Below are 26,565 nucleotides of genomic sequence, written 5' to 3'. Positions count from 1 at the left end.
TAAGTAGGTGCAGCTTTCCTTCATTAAGGTGGACCCAGCAGAAGCTTCAGTGCCCTACTTTTGATTGTTAATTCAGACACAGAAAAATTTTCAGCGCACTGAAGTAAGTCTTCAAGAGCTGTGGAAAAATAGTAGGTTTGTAGAATTTCAAAAGCTGTACTTGCCTCTCAGGTAAGGACTGTAAGGACTGAGAAAGACTGTACCAGTACAGTCTCCTGGCTAAGGTATGATTTACACCAAAACAAATCAGCCTGTGCTGGTGTCTGCTTTGTATACACTGGGGATATGAATAAAGGCAGTTCTACTACCACTGTCTGAAATACAAAATAGGCAAGCAACATGTTTTAATAGCCAAAAGCATCAAGGTATCAGAAAACAGCTCCACCTTGCAGTTTCCATTAAAGCAAAGAATGGACTTATCATAGACACAATTCAGAGATCATTAGTCACTGCCTCATATCAAACTATACTCTGCAGTTCAAAAATTTTTCTATTTTGGCAACACAAACTGCAAGATAAACAAATTCATTATTTACTCTATTTCACCTTGCTAAAGCAACTGCAGGACTACCACCCAAGGATAAATCCAGTACTCCATCATGACATAATACCTTTTTTATTACAATATCCAAAAAACTGAGTATGCAAGATTTTGAGATCTCAAGATCCCTTCTTCAATCGCAGGAATGTGCCATCTAAAGACTGTATATTTAAACCATAAAGGAGTTTAAATGTAAAGAAAAGAGAAAAACGCATTTTCTTCATAAACATTCTGTGTGTCTCTTACTACCAATCACACCATCCTCTGTAAAACCTGAAGATTTCTCTCTGTAAAGCAAATATATATATAGTGTTGGTAGCCCATCCCACCCTATCCCAAGATCAGTTTTTATTAATCTTCTGTATTAGTGTCAACAATCAGCTACAGATACATATTACTTTGAGAATTAAATACATAATTGTTTAATTCAAACAAGCAGAAGGGCAAGAGGAAAAAGCATTATGTGGATGGCACATTTGGTTGTAGATTACCAAAACATTCAGCCTTTACAATTCAATGATTCTTTCTCTAGTAATCAACTTTCAAATAAAATTTCTCTTTGTTGCAATTACAGACCAAAATACACTAGATATTTTTTTACTACAATCTTACCATAGTAGTTTAAGAAGTACTATTACAAAATGCTTTAATTAGTGTACTCTTTACAAAGAGTCAAAGAGGCAATGTAATAGCAGAGTACAGTGTAAAGAGTGCTTCTAGGAACTAGGAATTTTTGTAATATACTACTTGGTAAGCAAAATAGCTACAGAACTCACAGCCACAACTGTATGTCTACTATATCTCACTTAATTAGCTGCAGCTTCAGTGCATTCAAACTGTGCCCGATGTCTCTTAATGAAGAGTTCTGTAAGCATGAGCAATTTGAACAGATTAACACTGTTTTGAATTGAAAACACCCCTCTTTTATCTGAACTAACTATGTAAACGTACACAGAAGAGGGGCGTTTAGAACTCAGTCATGGAAGTGAGTGCTTACAATGGCCACCTAAGTGAAATTCTCAATCTGAAGGGAGGTGATCTGAGATTAACAGAATCGAAACACAAAATAGGCAAACAAAAAAGGACAATAACAACCAACAGAGCAAACACTTTAGAAAGAGCCTATTCTTTAAGCCTGCTTCAGATAGTAGATTGCTCTGCTCTAAAAAAGTGAATTTAGGACCTAAGGCTTGGAAGTTATAAGAGGCCTAGGAGACCAAGTCCATCTTCAATGTCACTGAAGTGCTTTCACAAGATATAGCTTTTCCCCGTGTTCACTGGTGAAGATGGGAGCCTTTTTGTAGTGTTCCACCAACTCATCCATAGTATTAAAGCGACGCTGCCCAATACAATAGACACTGTCCACGAGCTGCACCTTGAAATGTTTGTTCTTCCCCGATGCCTTTAGAGATACCGAGAAGTCACTGGGCTGTTGAGAAGAATTCAAAAGGAAAAAAGGATTACATAAAAGTGAATAAAATGAAGACATAATTTTGTGGTTTCAGGAACAAACTGTGCAATATAGATGATCATAATTTATGCTAGTCTTTGTTCCACAGTTCAGTGCTTTAGCTACTTAAGAAACCCAATAGTCTATTATTCAATAAATAATTGCCATCATTATTAACATGCACAGTTAAGTCAGTTAAGTGAAAGCTCCCCAGATACACAGAGTGAAGTTGCCAATTACATGACTAAATTGCAAATAGCTTCTTAGTAACTCAATCTAGAAGCATAAGAATGTCAAGGAGAAGAGAAAAAAAACTTTCATCATTTATGGTTCCTTTGATAGAGAGAGCCCTGGAGAAAGCAATTATTCCAGTATTGCTTGGGTGAGATGAAGAAAATTCCCCACACCACGTTTTTTTAAAGCCATGACCACTAGAGGGCCTTTCTTGCTTTGTATTGCAAAAGAAAACACATTCACCTTTTATCTTCATTACCACACGCATGGGAAAATTTATCTTACTGAATACTTGTTTTACTTAAAAAGATAAAGCTATAGAATAAAAATACAATACAAATCTCACCATCAAACCATCATCCACAAAAGACAAAATTTAAACACTACTTAAGTGATTCAAAATGGAACAATTTCACCGGATAAATCTCTCAAAGACTTAGCAACTGGTTGCTTTAAAGAAGAGAAGGCTCAGTGTTATCCGAACAGCCTGCCCCAGCCCATTTGTGCAACAGCGCACGATGCAGAAGGGGAAGGAAAGAAAGGAGCACCCATTACCCCTCGCTGCCAGCTGAACTCCATCTTCACATTGACTGCCACTGGCTGCCCACAAAGACTGGAGTACAGACTTTGCAGTGAAACACAGTTAACTCCACCCGACTGGGAAACCAGAAAGCAAGAGATAGCAGCAGGCAGGCACAACCAGCCAGCAGAAAAACTGAATAATAAAAAATAAAAATGAGAAACACATCCCAGAGCTTGTAGCTAAGTTGTGGCACTTAATGGAGATAAATAGTACTGCCACAGGCTCTCTGCCCACCGAAGTCACAGCTTCAGACAAAACTCTGAAGGCAAACGCTGTTTTCAGGTATTTTGTTTCTTGGGTTGCTTGTTCCACCCCCATACCATGTTGCTGCTTCAGCTCTGTCAGCACAGCGAACCAGATCAAGGACTCATTCAGGTTAAACAAAAAACACAACAGACTATCTGGTTCACGCGTAACCCTACAAACAGTCCTGTGAGCACAGCTGTGGCACAGCAGGGGAAAGAGCAGCAGGGGGGTGGGAACCCTCGAGAGTCAGTATTGCCACTAGACTTCGTTTCACAAAGTCACACATGGACGTGTGACACGCAGAATGCCTCCACACTGTATCTCGGGGTCAGGTACACACTTGAATGTGTACTCAAGCTTAAGGACAGTATTTCTCAGGTGTCCTGGTTTTTTCCTGCAGTGATTTGGGTCTCTGCCACAGACATCCCCTATGTTCTGCCTATCCCAAAGTCCTGTACTTCAGATCTTGCCCTCACCTGTTTTGTAACTGATACCTTCTATTCTCTTCCCTTCCAACTCCCCATCCACCCTTCCAAAAAACAAACAAACCAAAAACGCTGCAGGGTCTGGCTGAGCTGGCTTTGGCCTTGTCTAGCACCCCAGTTTCATGCAGCAGCTCTTCACCTCTCACATTGCTTAAGCCAACAGCCAACTCCTACAGCCTTAATCCAGAGTCTTCCTCTCTTCTTCCTCAAGCCTCCACATTTCAAATCCACAAGCATCTCCCCCCCCCAACCTATTTTACATAACATCCACAAGAGAATTACTTCTTCAATGTAAAAGCCAACGTTAGAGTGCTTTTGCCTTGTCTACGAGTCTGGAGAAGGCTCCACAAACCTGCTTCTGCAGCTAGTGCAACCAGCTAGTGTATGTCCACGCAGGCCCGGTTCAGCTCTGCTTGTCACTGGGCAGAGAGGAGAGACAGGAAGCAGCAAAAAGAGAGCGTTCCCCAAAGCCTGGCCATCACACAGACACACACAGAGCACGCACCAGTGTGAAGGCAGCCTCAGGCGGCCTTAATCAACTGCAAGTCCATTGGCTCAAAATAAATGCAGCATTCCTCCTGTGACTGTCGAGGGGGGAGAATGAAGGAGTGGGCAGAAAGGAAGGACAAGAAACATCTAATAGAATATCCTTGGGGTTTCTAATGCTCCACCCAGGATGCATTTCATACTCCGTCATCTACCCTTGGCTCCAAGTTTGAAAACTGCTATTTTAAGCCCGCTAGTGCTGATACTAAAAACCCTACCCCAGAAACGGCCAAAATAAGCCTGCCTGGAGTTCCTGCCAAGCCTAACCTGTTTTCAATACCTACCCTATTAGTTCAAAGCTAACCCAGTGGTAACAACACTGCATCATGATCAATATGACTGTAGCATAGACAAACCCTCTGGCAGTCATAACCACGTAGGACTGGAATCTGCTCATGTTTCAAGGGACATCTTCATAGCCCTAAGGAACACTCATTAAATCATCATAAAATAAAGCGGGAACCAAAGCACAGCTCTGCACCAGTGAGAAGTTTGGCAGCCAATTCTGGGAGTCTGGAATCACCGACGAGTGATTCGGGGCACTGGCTCTGAACAGCATGCCAGTTGCTCTGCTTGAAACATGAACTACTACATAGGTCTATGGAGAGTATTTTCAAAAAGGACAACACAGAAGGGAGTACTGAAGGACTAGCTGATGGGGATTTGAACAAGATCAAGTCTTGTCAGCTAAATTCTGATGCTTCTATGGGTAATGTTTATGCCAGAATAAAAAAGAGTAATTGAAAGGCCCCATTTAAAATAGAACTTATAAATGGCAAGGTCATAATCTGAACCAAAAGCATTTTTTGTTTTAGAAATAGGAAAAGATCTTATGAAAAAGGTTTAAAAAACAGCAGAAACAAACACTTTGTGCTTAATAAGGTTTTAATGTTTTCCAATAAAGCACAGTTGTTTTCACCATGTCAAAGTAACCAGTTCTCAGAGCTCTTTGTGTTTGCTAAGCATCACTATCTTTGGATCAGAAAGGATGCATTAATGACACACAAACAGGTGCTCAAATAGACCTTAGATCTCTGATCCCGCTGTGCTTGTCCCAGACACTGGCTGTACTTAGACCTCTTTGAGGCTATGCCTCTTTGAGGCATAATATATTATATATTTTTCCTGCCATTTTAATTACAGCCTTAATGAACGACCGTTCTCTTGAACCACTGACCATTCTTCCCTGCCTCAGAGCTGTTAATTAGATCGTTGCATAAACTGAAGACATTATTATTGTTCATTTTCTCCAGCATATATGTTACAAAATTTATTCTTCTGGTGATCTAATTTAATTAAAAAGAAAAAAATGGAAAGGCTGATCTAACTCTTTTGAGAGCCATTATCCGGTGCAAAGAGATGGAAGAGCTTGAACAGCTGTTGCAAAAATTCTGAAACCCTTTATTGGCCTCAGATTAGCAGAGTCTACAGGACACAGGAACAAATAGCAAAAGCAACTGGACTTGCATTTATTTTTTATTTTGGTTCTTTCCCGCTGCAACAAACAAGTAAAATGCTTAAAGACTATTGAACAAAAATCTCTAGATAAACTACTGCTCTCCAAACATTACCGTTACCATTTTGAAGTGTGTTGGTTCAATGCAGCTTGAATTGGTTCCCCGCTGTCCTCCTTGGATTTGTTCCAAGTCTGTTTATTTTATTTATTTACTGCTTAAACTATTTTGTTTCAACTGCTTGCCAATTTTTCTCCCTTTTCCCTCTTAAATTAATTGCTACATTTGGATGTTTGCACACTAACTTTTCTAGGAATAAAAGCCTCTCGTACACCCTATAAAGGTACACTAAAAGTAAACTCTAATCCCTAGAAAGTGATTGATGATTCTGCAGCAGAATTACAGAGCATAGCTTCATGGCAGGGAGCCTATGAATATTTCTGTACCGTCATAATTGGGAAGACTTAAATCTGAAGCTAACTCAATTCCTAAAACAGAAAACTGAACATTATCTGTTACGCATTTCCAGCTCTTCAGTCCAGCTGTACTGTATCTTAAAACTGGTTCAGATTCCTCTATTTTAACTCTTGCTTATGACTAGGATGGCCATAGGCTAACGGGTGCCTACTGTATGTGGGAGACAATAGGCAGAATCATGCTCCCTTAACTTTGCTACTTTGGTCATGAACTTGATCATGTTTTCAAAAAAGATGGAAAAGATTATCATGAAGATAAGGTATAAAGCAACATAAGGGAAAACAAGGGAAACTGGAAAAAAAAGCTCCCTCTCTACAACCTCCATTTGAGAATGACACAAGACAGTTTCATAATCAATGGCAATGCTGGGAAAAAATAACCCTCTCTGACACCCTTTTACTGATCTTGTAACTCAGTTCTTTTCCTTTCAATCCAATTTCACTTCCTCCACAAAAAATTTTCTCATGCACTCATTCTTCAGCTTATCCCAGTCCCCTGGAGTTCAGATCTGCTAGCCTGCCCTGGAGACCCCCAGCTCCTACAAGCTCAGGCGGGCTCAGGAAACAACAACAAAAGGCACTCAAGTCACCCAGTCAAAAAAACAAACTGTAGTTCAAAAGACTGGAGTCAGGCTGGAAAGAACCATATGGGAGGGTTAACAATTTCTTTACCTACTCCCCCTCACACACACATATGCAATATACTCTATTCAGGTATATTAAAAGTTCTCCCTCTCTATGTAACACTCATATTTTAAAAGCAATGTTAGAAACACGAATTAGCTTCATGGATCTTCATATGCAGCTCTAGAGATTTCGACTCCTCCACTTAAAATAAACTACTAGGATATATCCTTAAACCTGTCCTTAAAGTTTCTCCTTCTCTCCACTGTAGTCAATCACGGCATGTCACAGAACATGACAAATGCTTCGCTTTTTGAAGAGTTGCCATTGCTTCTATCAGGTGCTTAGAGGTTTAAAATAGCAGAAATATGGGACACCCTAAACGCTACACAATTTTCCCCTCAAAAGCATATAAGTCCCCAAACCTCTGCCTCCTTTCCCTGCTGTCATTATTGCCAGGCAAAGAACATAGACACTAAATGGAGCCTTAATGAATTGACACAAATCCAGCCACACCTGCAATCCTCAGTATCATCTGCATACAATACACTGCCACCTTGGTCAAGGATCTGCTACTATAACTTAATAGCTGTGACACTTAGCAGAATTTAGCCCTTACCTCCTAATAAATAATTGCTCCTAGAATGCCCCCCTCACCAACTCCTCCTTCTCCCTTCCCTCTCCCTCCCCTCCCCCCAAAAAACCCTAAGCAGAAATGGTTTAGGAAAAACAGCTTCTTCCCCAATTCAAGAGAAGACATCTTAAGGCTATAAAGCACTGTTGTTTGTCTCATCGCAAGTTTCACAACCACTAGCAGTTGACTGCAAGGGGACTGCAGGGCCTGACAGAAGCTCCCTTTGAAGCCTCATGGTGCTGGCAGCAGCCAAAGCTCCTCGGGAGCTGGAGGTGTGTCACCCTCCCACATCACAAGTCACTGAGTACTGCTGCTTCCTGTTAGCTACAGCAGGGAACTAGCAAACAGACCTGTTCTCAGAGGTGAACCTGAGCAAGAACAGTCTTCCCTCCAAATTTGCTGCTGTTCCCATCACCTGGACTAGCGGAATCAAAGTCTGGGATCAGGACCTTGAAGACAATCTACCCAACACAGTCTGACAGCCTCAGCCAAGACCTGTTTGCCTTGTGTTAGGGACATAAAAAACAAACAAAAATCTCTAAAAAAAACCCTGCAGCTCACAAAGCATAAGAGATAAGAAGTGGCTATAAAGAGACTATATCGTTTAAATCCACATTATTTGCTCAGGAGTGCTATTTAAAAGAAACTAACTTGGCTTTTTTTTTTTTTTTTTTTTTAAATCAATTGAGCAGTCTGCAACAGAACGAATAAAGTTAGTACTAACTTGGGATATTCCACTTCAGTCTCCTCCTTTACATCTCCAAGAACTCAGGTGACAGTAGGGAGTTGGCAAAAACTTTACCAGTAGGTAGTAGTGCATCCTGCATAAATGATGGACTTAAATGGATCAGACAGACAAGCTTATGATTCTAGAGTGTCACAGCTCATAATTAGGATAACCAGACTTCTAGCATCATGACAGAGTTTATCTCAATGTATTCATCACAGTATGACCCCTTAGGTCTAAGTATAACTGAGGAGAGTATTTTTGGCTAAAGGAATCTAACTGTGGGGTAAGTCTTTTAAATTAAATCTTACAGAAACACTGAGAAATCTTGCACCCTAGTAAAGTTCTAAAGAATGACACTCTCATCATTAGTCAAGTGAATACAGCGTATCACAACCTCATCTCTCCAAGCAGAGCTTTTCATTGCTCAGTAAGACAGACAAGTGCAAAATTCAACGAAATCTAGGGAAAACTATTTTATACAAAAGAGTTTCAGGAACTATGGTGATGGAGGGCTACAGAAAACCCTAAAATAGGTCAAAAATCAGGCACAAGATTATCAGGATAACTCACAGTTTTATCCTTGGAGTCTTTTTGGAAAGTAACAACCCCTATATTTACAGTTTCGATAGATGGATTCATAGAACAACGTAATAGGAAGTGTTGCTCTTGTGAAGAAATGAGAAGAACTGGATGGCTTCACCCTCCTCAGCCTGGTCCCTCTAATCAAGATCTTTGGTTCTGATCCTGCAGACATTTCTGATGACTTCTAGCCTCAGTGTGCACAGTCACTGTAGTTACGCATGTGAAGTGTGACAACAGTCAAGATTTTGAGAGTTATTTCTAAAATCTTCTTTGTTTCATAATAAGCTTGAAATAAATCTTTTATTAGCCGTCTCTTTTTCCTGATGCTATCATGTATGCCCATTAGCTTATTGCATCATTACTTGAGGAACAAAAGAAGAAAAACTAGCAGTCTCAAATGTTTTTATAATGCACTTAGATAAACCATGTGATAATGTGACACAAAAAAATTAAGGCAGATAAGTTTGGGATGTAGTAAAATCTCTTTAAACCTAACAAAAATTAAAATTAAGTGATACAAATTCTTAAGTGAAACAAAGAAGGCATTTACATGCATAACTACAAAGTATTTCTCATTGCGTATAAAAAGCAAAGGCAGAATCTGCAAGACCAGATCAAGATTAAAGAAAAAAGAACAACTTCCTCAATTCAGAAGACAGTCACTCTAATTTTTTTGTCCAAGAAAAATTGCTGTAACATGGAGTGCAATAAATTTTTATGAGATTCCAATAAATGTTGTACGCTGGAAAGAACTTAAAGACAGCATTCTGAATGAACCTTTTGTGCTCTGCAAGCAACAGCTCCCCCAGCAACAACGAAGAGAGCCGATTTGAAACTGCTTTGAAAACAAGTGCATTTAGCATTATGCTGTCATATTAAATTAAAAAGTTAATGTGTTCTTTCCAGGAAATTCGTTTACTCAAGCTGCAGACTCTTTTAAGGGCAAGGAAATGAGCTGCAACACAGCGGTCATTATGGCATGGCACTCAGCAATGGCTGCATGCTTTTGTATTTTAAGTGCTACATTAATTTTCAAACTACTCTTCTGGCACTGTCCTCCAGGATAGAAGACAAGTGGTAACTACTTATCAGGATAACCCAAAACGCAACATCCAGATCTAAAAGTAAATCTCTCTCTGCTGGACAGCTGTATCAAGGGTACATCGTTTTCCATACTCTTGCCAGGGTCACAGGCAGGATGCTAGGTTTGATGGACAGCTGGACTACCGTAGAGTAATTTAACGATTAACATAATCCTCTAGTAACTTTCTGCATTTTGGAAGGCTGTGTGCCCCATTGCAGTTGTCTTTTCTATTGACGACATAAACTTAAGTCTGTCAGACTCTGTTCATAAATCACGTTTCTAAATCTCCATTTTTCTTCTTGTTCTCCTCTGGTTTATTTGCATATGTCTCCATTTTGTGGTTACAGTAACTGAGAGCAGAAATAGGAACTCACTGACACACACAAGTAAAGCTCTGAAGAAACAGTAGTTTGACAGATATCATGTCTTCTGCAGAGAAAAATCAATGGGGGAAAGATGCCTGAAATCTACTCAGACAGTATTACATAAAGAAAAAAATATTCTGGGAAATTACAGAATTGCATGTTATCAATAATATTACATGAGATGTTAAAATTTTAGGGAATAGAGAGACATCAGCCCTGACTCATTCTAACTTCAATAATAATAATATACCAACACTGTGTTTCAAAAATTAAAATGCAATATATTTATTTGGATTTGGAAAACTCTACATAATTAACAATTTTTCCTTGCCTTTGAAATATTGTTCTGTTGTCACTAGCAGCCACTGTTCATCTCTTTGCCAAGATGAAGCATGCAAGCCAGCCCCAAACTTCAGCATCGTTAAATCAAAAAAGCAAGCCTCGGCTAATTCAGAAGGTGGCTTTCTAGACTAGCAGAATCTACCTTTTAGAGTTTAGGAAGGAGCTTTATTACTAAAGAAGTTTTATTCTAAAGGGATCTGTCTCCTACCTAACCTACTACTTCTATACTACTTCACAGATTTTGACTTCATTCTGAGACTTCTCTGAGTGGCAGAAATTATGGCTTACGAAGAACAAAATCAGCGAAAGAAAATGTGAAATACACTTCCAGAAACGCATCAGGAACTAAAATAGCCTTCATTTCCAGAGTTGAGCTTAAACTGGATTCTCCACACTAAAGTAAATTCACTGCTTGCCAGCATACAGTGATACCAACACGTGCTGTTGAGTAGTTAATGAAATGATTTACACAGCATGGGAACAGTTCTTCCTCAGTCAGGAGGCGATGATGAAGACTATCACAAGTTCTAATCGAGAAACATGTGCAATCAATACAGCCTTTTGAAAATGTGTTAGAGCCAAGAAATCTTTAAAAAGAAATCATATTATGGTTCAAACTATAGGCAGTTGACACTGCTTTAACTTTTATTTGCAATCAACACTGTAAACCAGTAGAACTCCCAGATGGACATAGTGAAGTTCATATAAATATGGTATGGTGGAGATAGATGTCTGTAGCTGTATATGGTGTCTTTACATTAGTAGTACTGTACGCCCACATTAAGAGACTGACCTGATTTAACTAATTTTGAATTTTATATATGGAACAACAGAATACATATAGACATGTACTAAACAGCAAACTGTCTTGATAGAACGACAACTGAAAAAATGATTGCAAAGAAGTTCTGATCATAAATTAGGTTCAATTCATCTTCAAATATTTTTATTTTGTTGTGTTTTAAAGACATATGAGGCAATTACTAAAATCTGTCATCTCTTAAAAATCATAGTCAAGGAATAATTAAATTTAGCATAGTTCAGCTATTCATTCGCATGCCTCAACATACATGAAAAGCCTTTCAGTGTAATTTTAAATTTGAACTTTCCAAATTATAATGATCCCTAATCAGCATTACTCATATCCCTATGTTATCAAGTCTTTATTTACAAGTTATATGAGTTGCTGACATGACCTTCTTTGTAATGTATCATGATTTTAACAATTAGATACAATCACAATTTTACCTTATTACAACCTAAATAATTTAAGCAGAGCAGAAAAAGATTTAAAAAATAGTATTTCAATGAATAGTTTAAAGAACTTCTGTTATTATTCAATTGAAAGAAAAAGAAATATCTAAGATACCGTTTTACATTAGTCTTAAATTCAAAATAAGGACTAAATTTTCAATTCACAAGAACTATTTTAACTTGTAGCGCTATAAATTTGAGGAGGATTGCATATGAGGAATATACGAAAGGTCAAACTGAAGCTTAAAATATTTGATTACTTGTCTACTGACTGATTAAAAAAACGGCTAGGCAATTCAGTCCACAACTGTTAAGTTTTCACTGCAAAGGTGACTGCATTCTGTAAAAGACTAATTCTCACATGCAGTAAATGTATCAATTTGCAATGCTGAAACATTGCCTGTTTCTTTAAGGATGAAAGGCCCTGTATTACACTATCATAACAATCACACTTGCTAAACCAAAAATAACATACTATACAAACTGAAGCATTGAATACTACTTACCGAAGATTCACTATCTCTAACAAGGAAGTCTCCTTCCACTCCCCTTTCATTTAGGGCACATTCTGCTTGATGTCGGGTAACATTCCCATAATACCACTCTCTTCCAGCAAACCGTCCTGTAGAAGATGGCCCTGTGTAGCTTATCTGAGGTGGATGGGAAGTGTTAATGGTAGGACCATCACTTATGATTACTACATAGTTTTTAGGAACAAGACCAATTTGCCCTCTGGAATTTTTACATTTCCACCATTCTGGGTCATTTTCCGGCTTTTCAATGACTTCCATTGTTTCCCCTTTTTCAAAATTGAGCTCTTCTTCTGTGACGGAGCTGAATGGATACAGTGTCTGAACAACGTGAAGTACTTTGGTGCCCTGGCCATTACTCATGGAAGCGCCTTTCCTTAAACTTAGAAAGCTTGGGGAATCTGCAGTTGCTTCCTCAACTTCCTCTACCACATAGTTCGAAGGAAACCAGCCAATTTGTCCATTGTAGCTACCTCTCCACCAGCCATCGCTGCACTTCTCCATGACAATGACCCGGGATCCTTTAACCAGGGACAGTTCATCCTCTCTCTCTGCGACATAGGCAAACTTCACGTAGGCTGGAATGTTAAGATCATAAATCCGATCTGCGCTGCTACCATTGGATGGGTATTCGGCATCTGTGCTAGGAGTAGGTGAGGCGTCTCGTGCGCTCGTCTTTCTTTTTGTTTTTCCCAAGCCTGTTAAATAAAGACAGAAACATGAAATGGTCAGTCAGAACGTTTTGCTTCCTCCATATCGCAAATGTTGAATTTCGTGACATGCTCTTGTGCTGCGTTAAAAAAAATGTTAGGTGGAGATTACATCCACTACACTACAGACAGCCAGGAAATACCAATACTTTTAAGAGATTTATCTTTTAACATTTAGTACAGGGACCAGTAGGTAAGTTTTAATTTGCATTGTAATGCCTCTCTCGCTTCCCAAAAGTGCTAGAATTTTAACACTCAGTTAAAAAATAGTGGTTTCTACACGATGAAAACAACTAATCACTCCAAGAATTGCACAGCTGGGTATCATGCCCCCTAAAAATCCAGTTAACTGATATTCCATCTAATTTCAGTGATGACTTTAACTGGATTCGAGCAAAAAGCAAAAATAAGGGGGAAAAAAAAACTCTGCAAATTGTAAAGAAGTTAGCACAGCAAGGAAAGCTCAGCTTCCCTATAGATTACATTCTGCTCTCCATTTTATATCTCAGTTCCCAGGCAGCTACCACTGCAACCAGTTGCAACTGACAGGCCTCCTTCCGAAATCTGCATGTCCTTTGCACAAATTTAGTCGTGTACTGTAAAAGCATAAACTTCACAATGAGGAAGACTCTGAATGCATTCCCTATAACCTGTAAATTCTGCAGTGTTGTTACGGCCTCAGTTATAGCATGAAATACAATACACAGAAGAAACAAATACCACTAATTGTATGCAACCTTTCTTTTCAGACACGCATTTACACGGTTCCTCTAAGCGTGGAAGAAAACCCACAATTCTTTTGATGTACTTTTCAGACTTCTGCAGCAAGGAGTGCTTAAGCATATATACAAATAGACAGATAAAGTGAACAAGTAGCCTTGTCTTTTGAAATTCATTAATAAAGTTTTGAAGATATTAAAAAAAGATGAAAATTCAGTACTGCACAAATTAAACACTATCTCAAAACAAAATGCAATGGACAGAAAGCAAAAAACAACAACAACAACAAATCAGAGCTTTTGTACTTTTCTCCATGCTCTAGGATCCTTGGTAACAGGAGACAAATTAACTCGAGATAAAATGAGTAAATAATGAGTATGGCAAATAGAACTAAAAAAAAATTTTTGCTTTTGTTTCTTTAAATAGCCTCATCAAAAGGAGACAAAAGCAATTTCATTTTAACTACTTACAACCACTTAACCTGGCCACTTCACTGCTGAAATGTGTGTGCAATTTTTTACATATATACGCATGCTTATATAACGAATATATTCGGTAAAAGTATTTATTTAGTGCAGTTGAAACTATGTGCATCTTTCATAGGTTTAGTTGAATAGCATATAGGAACGGTGCATATCTGACCATAAACTGATAGCCAGAAGAGTTAAATACTTAATACAGTCTTAACACCTCAAAGACCGCAAAAAATTCCAATGATCCTAAAATGTTTTCCGACCTTCCCAAGTAGTTACCTGCTTCCTGTCGGAGCTTGCTGCCATCCAGCTAATCTAGCCCTAACCACATCATTTGAGCTGAGAACCAGTGGCTGCGCCTTCAGACGAAATGACAGAGACCAGCTTATTGTACTAGCAGAGACAATCACAGGAAAACAGTACTTTTACTCTAAGCAAGCTCCCACAGGAAGTTGTCTGGGGTCTGTTCTCTGCCAAGATTGGAATTTTTCATCAATTTAGAAAACATTTCCAAAAGACTAGCAGGGATAACAGCAGAACTAAGGAACACCAAATTAGGATAATATAAACAAAAACGATTTAAGGGTCTTTTTGTTAGAAAAGGTGGGGAATTGCTTGCTATTACTTCATGTAAAACCCGAAACAATCATATCTCAATGGACAGATTCATTCTACATAAAGCCCCACACTAATGTTAAATCTTTCGAATTAAAAGCTTAGGTTTTGACATCCTTTGTAAAGGAGATATGCAGCTCCACTTCTTGAAATTCCTGCTGTACAGCAGAAAAACTAATAAACCCAAAGAATCGGCAGATGATGATGTAGTAGCTGGCCAGAAGACAAGCAGTTAAAAAAACAGGGCACAGAGATAACTATGAAGTACAGGGATGAACTGTGAGAAGAGAATGCCATAAACAAAAGTATCTACGGAAAAGTTTGTTGACAGAACAGTTGAAACAAAAATTCTGAAAAAATGTCTAGAGTCTGATAGAGGTGACTAAACATTTAGCCCAAGTTTATCATCTAAGAACTCTTTTTTTTCTCTCCCTGGGAGACTAACAAGCTGCACCTTTTCCCACAAACTTTCCAGCACCATATCTGGCATGTTTTAAAGACTCCTTTCCATCCCCCTCGTTCAAAGTATAAACCATAACAAAGTTGGAAAAATCCAGAAACCTCACTATTCTTCTTTGCAGGTAAGGGCAAACAATTGCAGATCTTTTTCAGTCTGAGCTTAAACACTTCATGTGACCAGACTTCAAGCATGATAGCAAACTAGTGATTAGACTTTTGAAATAGCAGTGACACGCATCAGAGATTTTGTTTCTAACCAGTTTGACGAAGGTAACTAACAATTCAGAGACCCATTTGCAGCCACACACAGTGAAGGGCACAGGCATCATCCTCTAACACTCATTTTTCTGCGAGGTTACAGCATTCATAAGCAGTTCTATGACAGAACAGGAAACAAATTGTTCTGCGAGCAGAAGTAAGGAAATCTGCTCCTGTTTTGCTCCTTCTGGCTCACGTCTCCTGGAGCCGTCTTCCTCCTCTGCCTCCCCGCCACCCCCTGCAATATCCTCAGTTACAGCCCCCCTTACCGTATGACTGCATTGGGACCCTCAGGTTTCTCTCATACCTTCGGCTCCCCACTACAATCACCGAAGTGCCTTCAAAGGAGACCGAGGCTGCCCTCGCATTGCCTTCCCTCCCGCAGTTTGCCCAGCGGGCAAGCAGGCTCTGGCTCGCTGCCGCCTGTCAGCACTGTGACCCCAGACCAGGTAAGAGCTGGGGCAGGCTGCCCTGCCTTGCCCTTGAGCAGGGAGGCCAGCAATGACCCTCCTAGACACCAAGTTGGAGAAAAGTAGTTAATTTATCTCCACCAGTCCATCAAATTTAGTTAAAACTGGCCAAGTTATCAAGGGTAGACAGATGGATGGAAAACGACAGCTGACAGAGACAGCATGACTGTATAAGCCTCATTTCCGTAGGAAACTAGTCTAAAAATATAATTTAGTAGGATGGCTGGTCACGGCCAAGCAAGAATAAAGTTAGGACAACTATAATTGTTGTGTGCTTCTATGACAAAATCAGAACTCCCTAAAGGGTGAAAAATATAGAGTACAAGCTACAATAGTGACCCCTGGAAAAGTAAACATTGCAGTTACTTGCTACTAATAAAAATTACTTGCTACTAATAAAAACATTTATTATTACGTATTTGTTAGGGTATCCCTATTCTTATGTCTCAACAGAGTGAAACCCACATAAGAACTTCCTAGAAAGCAAAACATGTAAGTACTTCGGGAGTCACACTTGGAAGAGTCAAACATACTTGTAATTGCAGTCATAAATTTGGCATTTTTATTGTCCTCCTTTCATTGTGAGATCTGTTTTCATTAAAATACAACCGTATTTTCTCGTATTCCAGACACTCTCCTTGGTTAAAGCTCACCTGAGGCCATAATCCTTTGTAATGCAACTAATCGTTGTGAACAGAAACCCAAAGCAGTGGATTAGCTTTCAAGTGAAGGGAAAAAAGAGCGGGAGCAGATAAATTATGAAGCAGAAGAAAACCTATTTCACCTTATGGTGTCTTGTAAGAAATAACATTGTACATAATCTACAACTGACCCATACTAAACTAGTTAATTTTATTTCCTACAAACAAGTTGCCATGCAATCTGAGTAGGTTTAACTTATAGTTACATACATTGTCAAGATAAAAAATTTGGTTAGCATCATTTTAGGAGAATCAGACACAGAAGACATCTTTCTTTTCAAATCTATCTTTTCTCTGCAGCCAAACAAATCCTCTGGCCCTGAGTTTATTTCTAGGGAGACTGAGAAACGTGCTTCCCACACTGCTTAGTACCTTCCTCCTTTCTTCTTAATTGCAGCTTTAAAGAATAGATTGTTATTTTGAGCAGCACAACTAAGGAAGATCTGTTTCCTATAAATTTGCTTCCTGTCTTCTAGGTCCCCATTGTGAAAAAGCCCAGCTCTGCACCCTTTCATGCCCTGTTAGTTCTGGTGACTAGGCAGGGATACCCGCAGGTCCCGCAGTGCCCAGAGATCTTCCAGCTCACCTCCACCACCCTCTCCCCCCAACACTTCCCACCTTCCCTCATGTTCCTTAAGCTCCTACAGAAAATTTCTTCAGCTCCCTCCCCTACACCGACAGGCCACACAGTACAGGTGCACCGACTATCCAGCTTTCTGCTGCTCAACACAGAAGAAGGATTCCTCCTTCTGCTTTCAGTGAAGGCACTCAAAAAAGGTCACTTAACTGATTTTTATGAATAGTTCTGGCTACGGTAGAAACATTTAGTTATCCTTAAAACTTTTTCCCCCTCTGTCAAATTTGGTTAAAATTAGCCAACTAATTCAAAAGCTATTGAAGGGATGAAAAAAGACAAGCTCGAGAACACTCAGCATGCTTTCATTATGAAATATATTGCGCTATGTGCCAGAAAATCTTTTTAAAACATATGTTCTGAATAAAAGCCTTTAATGCAACACCCTTTAAGGTCCCTCAGAAAAGAAGAGCTGTTTTTTCTTTTTTTTTTTTTTCCTTGCCCATCTTTTTAGCGGGGCTGCACATGAAAAATGAATTTATGTGATCACGTTGCCTATTTGTCTTGAATTTCTGAGCCTCTTGATCAACTCTGCAAGAGCCCCTTCAACACAGAGAACTGCAGAGGGAGTTCACGTCACAGAACCCACACAGGAAATGCACCTTAAACGTTTCAGCAGGGGAGAAGTTTTTGCTGGAACGGCGACTTTCCTACACACCACCGTGTCAATCAACCACTGGACACAAAGCCACGAGGTATCAGACGGCAGTTCTGATATTCACAGACTTCTCGCTCAGTTCAAAAAACACTTGCAGAAGGCAATCTTTTTCAAAAGTATGATCTTTTACCAACACTTGGCCACGTGACATAAGGATTTAAACAGAGCAGATGTTCGTCTTAAAGCTTAGTTTTATTTTGTGTTGGACTGTCCTAACCACTAGATTTAGAACATCTCCTCCATTCATGGAGAGTACAAATAAACAAACAAACAAACCACACCTCACCATAATTCAGGTTAACTGTAAACTGCTACACAGTCTATATACGTTCACAAGCATGATGTATCTCACTACTGTACTGCACTGAAGGAAAGCTGGAGATTGTTGCATCTGTCAACAGAAAAATGTTGACAGTACCATTGTGAGGGACTATTTACACTATCAAGCCTCAAAAGGATACAAAAGAAAGCACGTATGTCCAAAAAGGCAACTTCAGAAAGTGCATGTTCACCCACTTTACTTGCAGCAGTGCTAAGGAGACAGCAACAAGAAAGAGAATGTGCATTCAAATGCATACATAACACTTGTGTACTAGTAGTAAATATATCCCTTTCTACAGATTTATATTCCGTTTTCTAATTATGGTTTATATTCCGTAGTATCTCTGCCAGACAAAAGCCCATTTACAAAGCAGATATATTTCCTTAATTTTAGTGAGGCTGACTAAGTCTTTTCATGTTCCGGCAAACTAGTATTCCTCCCTGGCACTTATGAGTTATCACATTTTGTATTTTAACTGCTTTTGCTCCTCCACTGAGGTGAAAGAACAGAATCACTGATGTGGCTGTATAATGCATATCCTCAGGCTAATCAATACATTTATTTTATTAACTCCTATTCAAGAATAACATGTATTAAACACTGAAAATTTTTGCAGTCAAATTGTCTAGCCTGCTCAAGACCGGTGCCTAAATGTTATTATATCTTTTATCTGGATGCATCTTTAAATATCTTTATAGACTTTAAACAGACTTTTACAGATCTTTAAATGGACTTAATACAGCTGCATTTTTTTTCTGAAGGAACTGTTAGTCTGATACCACAAATAGTGTCTTTTCCATGCTTCGATCTTATCAGGAGAGTCAGCCAGTCAATACCCAAAGTCAAACCTTGAAAAACATTTGGTAAGTAAAACTAGAGTCATCTAAATTCTCGTAATCTGTTATTTTTAGGTCTGACTTGTCTGATCTTAATACCAAAATCAAGGGCAAAAATATTTTCTAGGCTTACTTGTGCATCAAATAAACTTCACAGAAAAAAAAATCTAAACAAGAGTCTTTCATAAAAAGCTACAATACAGGAAAACTATCTGACAGACTAAAGATTAGGCTTTGAGAAATCATTATGACCACGCTAAACAATTTAAATTCTGAAACAGAAATTCCTCAATTCAGAAGTCACTGAAAATCCCAGAAATGATTACTTAGGGAACCTCCAACAACTTATCATAAAAATATGAGAACAGTTAAAGATGGACTATTTTCTATTTTTTGCTCCAAGTAAACCAACCTTCAAACTACAAAAAAGTTAAAAAAAAAAAAAAAACACCACCACCTGGCTCTTCTGAGCCAGGAGAAGTGGCTCAAAACAACCAAGTTCTTAGAAACTTAGAAACTACTTCCTCTGTAAAGTGACTATATTTCTCCTAGATAGCGTCCCTCTCAAATATCCCGTACTGCTTTTGGGGTAACTAATGTCACTAAGCCTACATAAACAACAATAACAATGCTGTTGAGGAATGCTGCTACCTTTCCTCTCCCCACAGCAATTAGAAAAATCAGCCTTCTATGTATATAAATATATCTATAAAAGAAAATATCTCAATATTTACGCTCCGAAGTCAGAATTGATTTTCATATCATGTGTGTATCCCTTTATGGCTGAAATTAGTCTTCCACCAGTCATGCGATTATACAGCTGTAAACCAAACTGAAGTATGAAAAGGGTCATCAAAAAGATATCCAGAATTAACAGTGCATCAAATGCTGCCAGCTATTTTCTTTCATCGCCTATTTAGAAGTACAGCAAGCTTCTTCTCAACTAAGAAATTAAATTATGCTGTACTACCTAGTCAAAACACAGAAATGACTATTAGATGTGAATTAAAAGCATTGCTTATACATACAATCAGAAACAAACGGGGATTGAAAACAGTGCGTTTCATTTGTATTTCTCTAAATTTTGTGGATGATTTTATGTTTTAAAGTTCTCCTGAAACAGAAATACCACCTTGAAAGGAAGACCAGGTTACTGAGGATCCCTGGCTCTCCAGCTCTTGGTTCCCGCTCAGCCCCGAAGTGGCCAAGGCAACTGGCCTGCCTTCTTTCGAGACTCATTTTCTACTCAGGTCAGTATCCCAAATCAACCTGTTAAGCAAAGTCCTGTCAAAAGCTCCTTATTAACTGGCATAATTTCAGTGAAGTCAGTGCAGTCCCATCAGGCAGCCTAAATTTGATTCATGAGCAAAACTACATAAATTTTCCCTGGTTCCCCAGTTACCATTATTGGTCTTGAGCTGTACCTGGTACCCTGGTTTGCACAACTGAGTGACTGGGTGATTTCAAGCGATTGCAACTGTTTCCCAGCTTCACAATTTCAACTTGATAACAAGGTCTTTCAGGAAGCTGTTTAACCAAGATTTTAGATCACAGCTATTCAATATCAAACTGATCTAATATACAAAAGGGAAAATATGAAGACAGGAGGAAAAGAACGGAGAAAATTTAAGACTTCTGCCTTAAATCTTATCCACTCAGCCACAACTCTCATGCAGCATATCAAATTAAAGATTTTAAATATGTTATGAATATAAATATATTTATATTCACAATTCACTTATTTTATATGTGTATATACACACACACACACACATTATACACACACACACACACACACACAATTTCAATATATTATGAATGACAATTTGGAAAGATTTACAGGGGGAAAAAACATAACTAAATAAAGGATATCTCTTGGCCTTAAAAATACCCCCAAAACTGAAATTTCTTTAAATAAGTCACCATTCTCCTCTAAATAATAACAAAAAACATTATTTAAGTTCCTTGTAAAATTTCTCACACAACTTTTGACACTTCTCAACTCTTGTCTTTACTTTTAGACTAAAACGCTTTAAGTAAAAAATCTGGTCATAGTAGTCACCACAAATAAATATAAATATAAATGTATGAAAATCACTTTTTAAAAATAAACTCTGTTTTTCTTCTATAAAAAACACATTAAAATTCAAATTGAAATTAGGCAGTCTAAAGTTAAAGATGTAACATCACTATAACTGTATTAAAATAACTTGCATTAAACAGAAGAAAGATTCACATAAAACACGTTTACGGCTGAAAAATTTAAGAAAATCAAATGAATGAACTAGTGGAACTCCTCATATAAATACCTAGAGTAACAGCATGTTAAAATACTGAATAACAACAGTCATCTCTTTAAGAGTAGCTTTTTTTTTCTTTTTTTTTTTTTTAAATCATTTCACTAAGGTTCAGTGACTTATATAAGAAACTTATTTCAGCTGGATGAAAAATTAGGTTTTCTTTCCCCAAAATATAAACCCAAATATTGTAGACAAGATCTAGTAGTTCTAAAATCTTCAAAGACAAGGTATCTGGGAATCCTCATTTGATTCACTGCTTTGTGTTAGATGCAGCAGAAACAAGCAAGTTTATCAAAATACATTTGTATTGAAAGCTAACAGATTCATTCAATGTTTTAGCCAGTTTTTGTATAAAGTACTTAAAACCATGATTTTTGTGCATTTTGATAAAACTGAAATTCCATTCAGCTTCACACATATGTAGTTAAAAAAATTAACGATTTGGTAAACAAAAAAAGTATAAGTTATTCAATCCCTAATTTGAATAAGTCCATATTAATATAGACAGCTAATAGTAAGTAGGCAGAACGTACAGTATATTTTTGACATATACGTGAATTGTGTTAAAAAAGGAATAACTAACTTCTTTCAGGAAAATTCTTAAGAGAAAGCACAAAATAGTTTAATTATATTAACCTCCCCAGTATAGAGGTAAATGTATAACTTCTTGACAGCTGAGATGTAGAGATCACACATTAATTTAGCTTTACATTATTTACTATTACGTAATTTTATATTAACTTGTCTTGGCTGCTTGATTAAAAAAGAATTTAGGAGAAGGTAAAGTTTCTTACATAGAGGAAGAAAATCACAAACATTTTTGCACATTGTCAGTCTGGAACCTCCCACTCCTTCCTCAACCCCAACGACCTACACGTACTACTTCCCAACGAGTGTTCAGCTGCGAAGCATCCATCTGAGAATTTCAACATTTTGGAAGCAACATCATCAGTAACACTTTTTAGAGTACTCTGCTGTAAATTTCAGAAATTTTCACCCGAACTTCTGATACAGAAATGAAGCCTTGCAGCCCTAATAATGATTTTTTGTGTATGTTCTTTAAGAAGCTCACTGTCAAGAAAAGACACACCAGAATAAATCAGAAAGCTCTTCTTTAATGTCACAGTGGAATTTTGACACTTCTACAACCAGGCTGCTTTATCACTATGTTCAGATACAGCAAAAAGTACTGCGAAAGTCTCCTACAGGTCAAACGCTATCCTGTATCGAGGCTTCTGTAAGAAATCAACCCAACAACCACATTAAAAACAACTACTGCATTACATCCGGTAATTTAAACTGTGTTAAAACATGCCCATTTGCTAAGAGGAAAAGTATATTCAAATTCCAGTATTAGATAATGAATTTCCTGTACCCAGAGCATTTTAGAGCAAGAGGTTTAACTAAAACATGCACTAATGGGAATTATACAAACACAGTTTTCCAAAGGTGTCAAACACAATCCTAAGGCTTCTGTCAATGGTCTCGCACGTATATATTCTTACCCTAATGCAAAAGGGAAGCAGATTAAAGAACGTAGAGTGCATTTAGAATGACCTTGGAGCTGTAAATCCCCTAAGAAACAGGAAAAATGCTATCACAGTTTCAAATAACAGCTATATAAAATTAATAGGGTTTTTCAAGTTACCAAGATCTGTGGTTCCAAATTCTGTCTACGAACTTAAAGTGAAGAAACCTTTCTTTCAATATATAAACTTTGCCTTCAAATAAAGAGAACACTTAAAAATATTTCCACTCACTTTGTAAACTTGCTAATGATGTTCAGCTGGATTTTATAGGATAGCCTGATAAGAATAACCAGGTCAAGTTATAGAAGTTTGATTAACAACATCCCACAGGTTTAATTCAGTATTGTAATTTTTTTTTTTTGTAACATAGAAAATAAAATTCTTCAGTAATAAACAGATTAACAACATTAAGTGTCCGGGGAGCTCTTGTTACTCCAGTTTAGGTAGTTATTAATGCCTTAACAAGTAATCAAAATCTGTATTTTCTCTTCCTTCTTCCTGCTAGTGTATGATTTTTCTGCTTTTCAGTATATGGTCCTTTTTATTTATAGCTTATGCCAATCTGTGTTAGGTTAGCTACTGTTTCTAATCAGATCCAAGACTACTTTAAATCTAAGGTACCCCTATCATTTGAGCAATAGGTTCAGGAAAAAAAGATTTGTAACGTATGTGGAGAAGGGACAGTAGCTGTATAGCATATCCCAGTGCCTTGTTTCCCTTGATGTAGAGAAGAAAAGCCAGAGAGTTTCACCTCTCCTTTGAAAACATGGTCAGAATACTGACCCCCCCCCCCAAAAAAAAAAAAGAAAAAAAAAATCAACAAAACAACCCACACAACATGCACATGAGGTGCTCCAAAGTGCCTGCCCCAGTACATGCTCTTATGCCTCAGGAATTACAGAACACCTTACCTTTCCTCTGTCTTCCCCCTGCATTTAATGGAAAAATAAATAATATTTTTTTCATATACATGTGAGACATCTAAAAAAGAGGTGCACAGGACAGGTTTGGATGCAAATCCAACTCTCTAACATGAGCCATTTGATCACTCATTACAGAATATACAAAGTAGACTACTGTGAATGGAAGATGGCGACCATTCAATTTATAAACCCTTGAAGAAAAGTGAAAAGAGTAATTCTGTTTTGGATTTGGAGAATACAATAGTAGCTTGATATTTTCACTTATTGTTTGTTCAAATATCCTCTCAAATCCCTAAGTAGAGAGGTGAAAGACTTAGTAGTTATTACCAATACAGATTAAAGTTCAGATCATCAAGCCCAAACCTAATCAAGTAAGTTATAACGCATGAATTATATAGTCCCTCAGTTCCAAGAAAAGAAGTCAATGATACAGACATTGACTACAGAAGGGGAATTTCTTAGCATCAAAAAGTACACTTAAAACAGGGAAGATAGTGAATCATGAATCTAACATGGTCAGCTTGTCTTTAAATCTCATTTGGCCTATACCAAAACATGGAGACATAACCAAAACGAAGCATGATGTAAAGTCATTAGCAATTTTACAGGAAGGTTAGAACAGCAAAGCTATTCTAATATTTTCAAGTGCTAACTACAAGAAAATTCAAGGTGTTTATTACTTTTTTTCTTAGGTAGATATCAGAGCACTTAGAAATATCTCATAGACTGTGCATTTTTATTGAAGCCCACTTTAAGGAAAGAAAAGCAAAGTAAATGCTATGCTTTTTTTTTTTTCTTTCTTCTCCTTTCCCCCTGCCACCACTAACTTCCTCTCCAAGTTGCAATGTCCCTAGCTTCATTTATCAAGGGCTGCTAGTGTTTTTTTTTTTTTTTTTTTTTAAACAACTATATATGCAGAAATAGACCTTTCCATCACTGACAGGAAGCTGATAGCAAGTGACAGGGAAAACTTTCGTTTAACAAGACTCAACTGTGGGGTTCGGCCCTCACAAGCAAAACACGAAACCTAAAAATCCTAACCCACAAACCCAAACAACTTCTTCTGTAGATTAAAATTTGATAAGAAAATTATTTATAATACAGTAATAAACTTAGTTGCTATTCTGGAGAACAGGTTCATGAATGAGTAGTAAATAATAAAAAAGTACCTTGCATGTTTCTAAAAGAGTAGACCTCATATATAACAGGAATAGCATTTTCACTGTTTCAAAATGTTTTCCTTTTTTCTTTCATTTAAACCTGCAAAAGATTGCTAAATAGGATTGATGGCAATAATTGTGTATCATTTAAACAGTCTGTAGCCAAAGTCCTAAATCAATTTTCTGGGTCAGAATACAGCTAGAAGTACTCATTGAGTAGAAAGAGCACCCCTGAATACCCAGCTAGTCCAACCGACCGCTCATTTACATTAAGAGTGGTGCCTGTCCTAATCTCTTTGCTGAGACCACAAAGCTAGTTATGAGTAAACATTCCTGCTTGCTACTGAAGAGAATATACTCAATTTTTTTGGAATAAATGCCAGTTCAGTTTGCTTGTGGGGTATGAAAACATGTCACAGAATGGCCCTGTTGTTCTGGTTTTCAGAAGAACTCAGAAAGAGAAAACAAGGGAACCTGAGTAGGCCCACGCAGAGAAAAAGGAAACAAATTAAGACTCTGAGACACCCTAGGAAACGCAGTGTTAGCCAGCTTGAGGTCCTAACAGAAAGTAATCCAGTAATATCGAAAGAATCCTTTAGGAATGCAGACTGGAGATTGCTTATCTGCAGATTTCGTATCTGGATGAGAGGAAATCCTCTCACGACAAGATGGGAGAAAGAACAGCCACTATCTATCAGCGAAGTGCCTCCTCTCCCGCCTTGGGTGACTGGTTCTGTGAGAAGTGGTGGCCCAGACTGCACTCTCCTTGTATTTCAATACACAGGCCACAGACTTTTGCCAGCAATGTTCGTTTGGTCCCTATAGAGTCATACAGTTCCACACACCAAACGGAAGGTATGCATAGTGCAAAAGCAGTTACTAGTGCAGGTTTCTTCTCTGCTACCAACTTAATATGCCAGGATGTGAATCTAAAGCAGAGGAAGAAAGCAAGCAGAACAGAGAAAAACTTCCCGAGGAACTCCTGTGACTAAGTATTTTGGTGCCTTCAATACAGGCACATAACAGTACATGCTTACGGAAAGTATCCATATCAGGCAATAGTTTGCAGTGCTGCAGCCTACACTGCAGCCCAAGTTAGGTTTCTTCTGTGGGCTATTAATACTCTCAGGGACCTGAGAGAAATCAGGGCAGAAGCAAACCCAACTCAAAATCCACTGCAAGACACCACTTGGAGAAATGTACTATTTCCGCTCTCTCAGTAGAGGAGACATAATTAGCAGATTGCTTAACGGATTTTATTCTATGAAAAATGAAACATCAAAAGAGTTGAGGGAACACACATAGTCTTCTAACACTAAAAGAGCTAACGGCTCAGTCTCTATGACTGCAATAGGGTTTTAGGAGAGCTATGGGCAACAAGATGACTTTTTAATAGGGATCTACAGAACTACTTTGGTATCTGATTTTGGGCTTACTCTAAGGCCAAACATTAATCCATGTTGAAATTTAGTTGGCTGGCAGAGGTAAAAAGATCCGCAGATGGCAACAGCTTCGGGCTGCAATGCTAAAGAAACCAGTCCATGCGACCCCAATGAGTTAAGGCAATTGCTTTATCTTTTCAAAACATGCCTAAAATAAAGGGTTGTTCTATAAGCTTTAAATGTGAGATTGTACCG

General features: G+C 38.0%; 1 protein-coding gene across 3 annotated transcripts in view; it reads right to left on the bottom strand.

Annotated features, from left to right (window-relative positions):
• Window positions 1-597: 597 nt before the first annotated feature.
• NCK2 (NCK adaptor protein 2) overlaps window positions 598-26,565 on the bottom strand; it is a 94,670-nt gene continuing 68,702 nt past the window's right edge. For 2 of the 3 annotated variants that reach the window (XM_068925450.1, XM_068925461.1), the window contains 2 exons: window positions 12,137-12,858; window positions 598-1,970 (listed from right to left, as the gene is read on the bottom strand). In XM_068925450.1, coding sequence (XP_068781551.1) covers window positions 1,776-1,970; window positions 12,137-12,858 — 917 coding nt within the window. In that variant the 3' untranslated portion in view covers window positions 598-1,775. Of the gene's footprint in view, window positions 1,971-12,136; window positions 12,859-15,664; window positions 15,912-26,565 lie in introns of those variants that run through there. The other variant, XM_068925470.1, reaches the window with a different exon arrangement.

The sequence above is a fragment of the Struthio camelus genome, chromosome 1 (genome assembly GCF_040807025.1).
Source record: "Struthio camelus isolate bStrCam1 chromosome 1, bStrCam1.hap1, whole genome shotgun sequence".
Taxonomy (NCBI): Eukaryota; Metazoa; Chordata; class Aves; order Struthioniformes; family Struthionidae; genus Struthio; species Struthio camelus.
This window is presented reverse-complemented; position numbering and strand designations above follow the sequence as displayed.